The sequence below is a fragment of the Ruditapes philippinarum genome, unplaced genomic scaffold (assembly GCF_026571515.1).
Source record: "Ruditapes philippinarum isolate M1 unplaced genomic scaffold, ASM2657151v2 ctg234_1_1_1_1, whole genome shotgun sequence".
Classification (NCBI taxonomy): domain Eukaryota; kingdom Metazoa; phylum Mollusca; class Bivalvia; order Venerida; family Veneridae; genus Ruditapes; species Ruditapes philippinarum.
Window position 1 is genome coordinate 19697 of NW_026854287.1, and position 7831 is coordinate 27527.

Genomic DNA, 7831 nt, shown 5'->3' on the forward strand with positions numbered 1-7831 from the left:
AGTACACATGGCCACCATAAGTAGACAATGTGTCGCGCGCAAAACCCAGGTCCTATGTTCAAATCTCAAGGTTACTGCAGGGTAAGTATTTTTTAGAGAAAAGATAGAGAAAATAGAATTCCCGAAAAAAGTCCAACACGGCAAATTGAAAATGTTGCAGGCTCGGTTTGATAAGTTCCAGGGTCGGAACTGTCAAGTGCAAACTACCGTCCACGCCCCTCGCACTAATAAGTAGAATACAACATTTATATATGAAAATCGGGAAATTTTGAATTCTAAAACATCCGCAGATGTGTTCTTACAGCGGTTATTATGGAACCTTCAATGTGACTTGTCCGAAGTGATGTTAGAGTTCGTGTCCGGCCCATATCTTCTCCATGGATCATGGAATTTCAAACTAAAGTGAGACATACCAATTATTTGCGTGCAAGAACCCGGTCTTTTGCATACATCAAGAGTTTCAACTGAGTGCTTTTGTCATATAGTTCTTATAGTGTTGACCGGCCCCTAAGTTTTGCATGCAAATAATATTTCATTTTAAACGAATGAAGACCAAGGTCTTTAGCTCAAAGGCCAATGTGACAGCAAGGGATTGACTTACCGTATTAATATATAGTTGATGTGTAGCTTCGGTTTGATTCCTGTCTATTGCTTCTGCATACATGATAGAATTTCAAAAGAAATTAATACACATGATCACCAAAAGTAAACAATGTGTCGTATGCAAGACATATGTTCATACTCGGAGGGCAAAGGACAAAAATTGTCTATCTTAAAACTTGTCGAATATGTGTTGCATGCAAGACATATGTAAGCATCATCAATGCCAAGGTCACTTTTGGAGGCAAAACGTTAAATCCTGTTTACATAATAACTCTGTCGTTACTTGATGGATTGTCAAATTATTTTACATATATCTTTTCGACCAGACGGTGTTCTTTGCACAGGACCTATGTCTGCAACATTGTAAATATTAGATTTCGAGGTCATTGGTTGAAAAGTTTTTGTCTACTAACGTCTTTGATTTGTAACTTTTTTCATTCCTGTATTTCATTGTATCATTAAATGTTTGGCAGATGTCTTTACCAGGCTCAGAGGATTTCTTGCGCAGCACGCAGGTTAAGGTAGTTCTTAAAGGTAAAATGCAATTTATCGGGGGCATCCGTGTCCTATGGACATATATCTAGTTTGCTTTGCAGTATCAAAAAGCAGGCTAACGTTGATATCGGATAACATATCTTTCTCACTATATGAACACTTTTATCATATCCAAACATCTTCGATACAATTTCAATGAAATAATAACATACAAATGATAATAAAGATGAAACAGAAATAACAGATTCGTGGCAGCTATAAAAACAATAACCCCATGCAGCACTTCAGTATTGTTATATACTCTGGTCATTCGGGATCATTACTACCACCAAGTTAGTATTAAAAATAGGTAACACCTTAACCCGGTACTAAACTTTTATTTTTACCAATCTTATCAATGTTAATTGATTTTGTGAAGTGACAAATAGTGTACGTGACGTGCATTTCCATGTAAAACCGGGAGCCGGATAAAATGTGTGTTATTTCACCACACATCTTAACTTCTCAAGAGTTTGAAAAATTATTTAAATAGATATGTGACTTTAAAACAAATCTGTTTGGCATCACAGTCAAGTCGGATAAAGGATAAAATTAGGTAAACTGAAAACTAAATTTTAAATACATTATCACGTGCTCCGGCTTTTTCAGATTGATAATTAACCTCGGTTTTATAAATCATAAAATTTCTTTTTTTTTATATGGTCGAATTCAACAACTATTTAATTGACTGATTTATTTGCCAATTTAAATATTTCCCCACAATTATCTCTATATCAGGTCCGTGTTCGTAAGGTGGAGTTCTTAAACAATGCATTTTTATGGCAATTTTGGCCACTAAGCTATAAAAGCAGCTTTTGTCTTTATTTCATATGATTTTCTAATTTTTACCTTCAACGAATTCGGAATTGCCTATGAACTTCTACCTCATTTCTATGTAGGGCGATGCTTTTTTGCCCTACGCAAATTGCGCATGCGCGAGAAAATACTACTTCCTGTCAATTTTTCATAGCAACGGACCGCGTCCTGAAAAATCATACGATATTATATATAATACTTCAAAAAAATAAGTGAAAATAATATGACAAAAAATCCTTAGATTGCAAACCTTTAGACAATTGTTTCATTAAATGGGGTTTATTTGATATATGGAATGCACAAAATTTTGGAAACGAGTGGTTTAAACTCGCAATAAGACATAAACTATTTTTTCTAAATGATTGGTTTTCCCTATTGAAAATTCTAGCAAAGGTACATTCTACAGAATATTCAAGAAAGAATTTGAATTCGGAAAAAAAACTTTTATCAACTCCTAAGCCTTTTCTACATTACGAAAAAAATTCTTACACGAAACCATACATAACCAATAGAAATCAGAAATTGGGCCCAAACCAAATCAATTAGAGAATGTGTATCTTTTGTAACAATGAGATAGGCGATGAAATTCATTACATATTTGAATGCGCTTGGCTGAGCGATGAATGGAAGAATTTTTTAATTACTATTACAGACCCGCAATTACATTAGGAGAATGTGGCAGATTACCATTATTATTTTATATGACTAACCGTGTTAAGTATTGGTGTAAATTATTGACAATCAAGATATCCACGACAGTGTTATCTTATGTTAAAAAATCATGATGATAGTGGGAGATATAATTTAGCTACTAAGATAAAAAACATATTATTCGAGTATGGTTTTTGGTTTGCCTGGATTTTGCAAGAAAAAGGTAATCCTGACCTGTTTATCCATTTGATTAAACAGAGACTGGTTGATTGCTACACTCAAAATTGGCATATTCAGTCGATGCTTTCATTTCAGAGATTTTAAATCACTATTAAATGTAGAAAAATACTTAATATTGGATTTACCATTCGTTTATAAAAAATCTTTTTCTTAGTTTAGATGTTCTAACCACAAATTTAAAATAGAAGTCGGCAGACATTTAAATATACCAAGAGAACAACGCTTTTGTATCTTTTGTTTAAATAATATAAATATCTCATTTAATGATTGTGAGTTTCATGCTTTTTTTTCATTGCTTTAAATATAATGAAGTACGCCAACTATACTTATCGAAGAACAAATTTAAATGATTTTTACTCATAAATGAACTCAAGTTGTGATACAGCAATACGTAATGTCTTCATTTATATACACCATATTCTTTGTATATCAGATGATATTAATCGGGGTACGTAAAATGATTGGCCATGTTGCATTGTATATTATGGGCCGGTGGCCTTCTTATCAAATAAATATTTTGTTGTTGTTGTTGTTATTCAAGCTTGAACATCTCATTAACACAGTAAACAAGAGCGAATATTTGAAATTATGAAAAGCGGATAAAATAATTTTAAGATAACTAAAATCGTATTCACCTCTTACTTGATCATGTACATTCCGAGACTCTTATACAAATATTTCATTGATTTATACTTTGACATATAATAATTACTCACATAACCTTGCTATGTTTGTAATATATTTTTGTCTAATACTAAAACATCTTTTCCTTTAACTATGGGATATAAGACATGTCATTGTAAATGATTAGAATGTTAGAAAGACTATTTGATATATGCTTATATATGCTATATATATGTTTGATTTTTTTCTTTTGCTGTATTTAAAATATCAACTTGAACTTCAGATGTACAGTGCACAAGGATGACTTTAAGTTTCTAAATTTTTGAGCGATTGCTTTTTGTAATTTTTCATGTTTTAAATACTAAGAATTCAAAGGTATGCAAATAGAAAGGGTGCGGGGTTAAATAATGAGAAGGCATACATTGTTGATAAAAATGTACCATTGCGCATGATCACCGGAAGACAATTGCACAATAATGAAATGGCAATGGTACGATGGTGAAAACGCGATGGCACGGTGGTGAAACCGCGATGGCACGATGGTAAAAACGCGATGGTACGATGGTGAAAACGCGATGGTACGATGGTGAAAACACGATGGTTCGATGGTGAAAACGCGATGACATAATGGTGAAAGCGCGATGGTACGATGGTGAAAACGCGATATAACATCGCGTTTTCACCATCGTGCCATCGTGTTTTCACCATCGCGCCATCGTGTTTTCATCATCTTGTCATCGTACCATCGCTTTTTCACCATCGTGCATCGCAGGTAAGAACGAAAAAAAAATCACGATTGTCGAAACGGAACACCATAGGTAATGCATAAGGTGGGTCATACCTTAACTGTAACAAATAAAATTGTCGTTTTGTCTCTATGGGCATTTTGTACATTATTTACAGCTATGTGTTTCTTTTTAATGCTTCAATATTTATTGAAAGCTTGAAATAAATGATAGCTTACATTGTGGTAGGGCCGGAATTTCGATCCGTACAATTCTTGTATGAATATCGTCCAGTAAAATGAAACATCGGTGTATTTGTCATGCAACTTTAGAGTTTAGGAGTTCCTAAAGTAATGATAAGGTTTTACTTTTGCTTTTATGTTACTTAAAATTAAAGTGATATTTGATATTTCGATTTAAAAAACAACAACAAAAAACAATGAAACAGGCGTTAACTAAGAGTGAATTGGTACATAATAGAAGGTCTTTAATACAAGATATATTAACTTTGTGAGTGTTTAATAGCTCACATGACAACAAACAATGAATTAAATATACATGGATGTTGTTGCTAAATATAAGCTACAATATCCGATATTACATATATATTTATATAGCAGACAATAAATTGTTCTAAAAAAATATTTTATTCATCATACAAATTTTCATACTTAATCAATTAGAACAACATCAACATTTTTTTTCCTTTCAGCAATATTTTATAAGAATACCCAAATGATATATTGTGTAGTTTTTTCAATATTTGAAATACTTATGGAAAGTGTAATTATTGCAATGATCAAATTTTATGTATATTTATTGACCATTAAGTTTTCTGTTTTGGGACATTTAAGTATACGTAATTTATACATAATACATCATTGTATCAAAGTCATATCAACATTATTATTTGAGTGAAGTTTATTTTGTCTAAAGTGAAAAGAAAAATCAATTTGTTTTCATTCTTGTACATATTTCTTCAAAATAAAGAAAAATACCTGAAAGATTTTAACATACTTACAGGGTAAAAAAAATAGTACGAAAGGTGTAAAACTTTTTATCGACTGTTATTTTCATTAATGGTAAAGTTAGATTACTCAAGAGGATTTTAGTACACTAAAGTTATATTTAGGAAAAAATATGTATAATACATCAAAAATTGTCACCATCACTACGATGTGAAACGCATTGAGATGCAATGACAAATAAATATAAGGCTATTTGCAAACTTCAGTTTTGTTGTTGTTTCCTGTTGTATAGTTTGAATTACATAAAGTCAACGTTTACTTTAGATGTTATATTTTCTTTCAAACTTTGACATTTCTTTCTGTCTGAATCTGTTTTTATCAAGATCATCCAATTGTTTGCTGATAAGATGAGAGATATGTCTATTTTCATCTTGTTTAGTTTTTCGCACTATCAATGTCTGCATTCATTTGATCTCCTTATATATTCAGATTCTCCTTTGTTTATGAATTGAAGAGAATGTATTTATACCATGTTCGAGTTGTTCATTCGCATTTTGCAATTACAAGTCGTTCGCCGCAGATTGTTAATTAAGTTAACATCGATTTACAGTTTGTGATTAAAAAAAATCCATAAACAATTAATATAAATTGATTGAAGGGAAATCTACTAAAATGTGCAGGATACTTGCCATAACTGTTATTTTAGGATACGTTGCTGCAAAACATGAAAGTAACATATATATTCCTCTGGTGAAGATGCAAAGTGATGAAAGTAGCGAGTCAGACTTTGATAGATCTTCTGACACAAATGAATACATAGAGAATTTTTTTGCCAACATTTCAAACCGTCTAAAGTGTACATGTGATTCAAACAGGACAGACCTTGCCACAAAAACAGATCTTGCGGAGTTAAAAAGAGACATAATTGCACATATTTCTGCTCTTATGTTAAATGTACATAAACCAAAACCCATTGACTGTGGAGATATTTACAATGAAGGTCACAATAAAACTGGTATTTACACTATTTACCCTACTTCCAATAAGAAAGGCATCTCAGTACGTTGCGATATGAACACATCAGGTGGTGGATGGACTGTTATACAAAGGCGGGTTTCTAAAAGCGACTTTTATAAGACATGGGACGAATATGAGACTGGTTTTGGTAATCTCAGAGATAATTTCTATCTTGGGAACCGCTTTATACATGAGATCACCAGCCAAGGCAAATATCAGCTTCGAGTTGAGCTTATCAGCTTTCAAGGAGAATCTGCATTTGCAGAGTACAGTCATTTTTTTATTGGTGATTCTGAATCCAGTTACAAGCTGCATGTTGACGGATACTCTGGTACTGCAGGTGACGCTCTTGCGCGTCATAATGAAATGAAGTTTTCTACAAATGACAGAGACAACGACCTGTACAAATCTAATTGTGCAGTTGAGTTTCACGGTGCGTGGTGGTATAGTGACTGTCATCATTCAAACCTAAATGGACTGTATGGTTCTAACGTCCGCGGAAAGGGTACAAACTGGTACCAGTGGAAAGGACCTTACACTTCGATGGAAACCGTAGAAATGAAAATTCGTCGAAAGAAATAGATCTACAGGTTATAAATCTGTGTATATTTGATATTTGTGAAATTATATCATTACCTCCAGTGTACCAAATACAACAAATGAAAAAAAGCACAATTTTGTTTGGATTGCAAAAAGGAATTTGTGTAGGTTATTATCCCCCGCCGATGGAATCGGGAGGGGGATATAGTTTTGGCGTTGTCCGTCCGTCCTTCCGTCCGTCCGTCCGTCCGAATTTCGTTTCCGGAGTAGTTCTCTGCAACTAATGGCTGGAATTCAACGAAACTTTATGGGAATGTTGATCAGCATGTGAAGTTGTGCACCTGGGTATTTTCGTCTGGATATTTTTAGTATTTTTAGAGTAATTGCCCTTGACTCAGTAAAATTTTGTCCGAATTTCGTTTCCGAGTAGTTCTCTGCAACTAATGCTGGAATTCAACGAAACTTTATGGGAATGTTGATCAGCATGTGAAGTTTGTGCACCTGGGTATTTTCGTCTGGATATTTTTAGTATTTTAAGAGTTATTGCCCTTGACTTAGTAAAATTTTGTAATTTTCAACTTGTGTCGCATGAAACTCAAAAAAGTATTTGACCTAGAGTCATGAAACTTTACAGGAATGTTGATCAGTATGTGTAGTTGTGCACCTGGGTATTTTCGTCTGGATATTTTTAGTATTTTTAGAGTTATTTGCCCTTGAGTTAGTAAAATTTTGTAATTTTCAACTTGTGTCGCATGTAACTCAAAAAGTATTTGACCTAGAGTCATGATACTTTACAGGAATGTTGATCACATGTGTAGTTGTGCACCTGGGTAAATTTTCGTCTGGATTTATTTAGTATTTTTCGAGTTATTACCCTTTGACTTAGAAAAATGTTTGCAATTTTCAACATGTTGTCGCCATGTAACTCAAAAAAGGAATTTGACATAGAGGTCATTAAACCTTTATTGGAAAGTTGCTCAGGCATATTTTAGTTTGCTTCCCTGGGTTTCGCTTGTGGATTTATCCAGTATTTGTAGAGTTTATTTCCCTTGACTTAGTTAAAAAACTGTTTATTATGTTGTTATTTGATCCTTGCTCCCAGGAGTGCTTGAG

General features: G+C 33.2%; 1 protein-coding gene across 1 annotated transcript; it reads left to right on the forward strand.

Moving 5' to 3' along the window:
- The first annotated feature begins 5731 nt into the window (after positions 1-5731).
- Positions 5732-7137, forward strand: LOC132739670 (microfibril-associated glycoprotein 4-like). Its single transcript, XM_060727428.1, has one exon. It carries the CDS (start codon positions 5834-5836, stop codon positions 6758-6760), a length of 927 nt encoding a protein of 308 aa, XP_060583411.1. The 5' UTR covers positions 5732-5833; the 3' UTR covers positions 6761-7137.
- Positions 7138-7831: the final 694 nt, after the last annotated feature.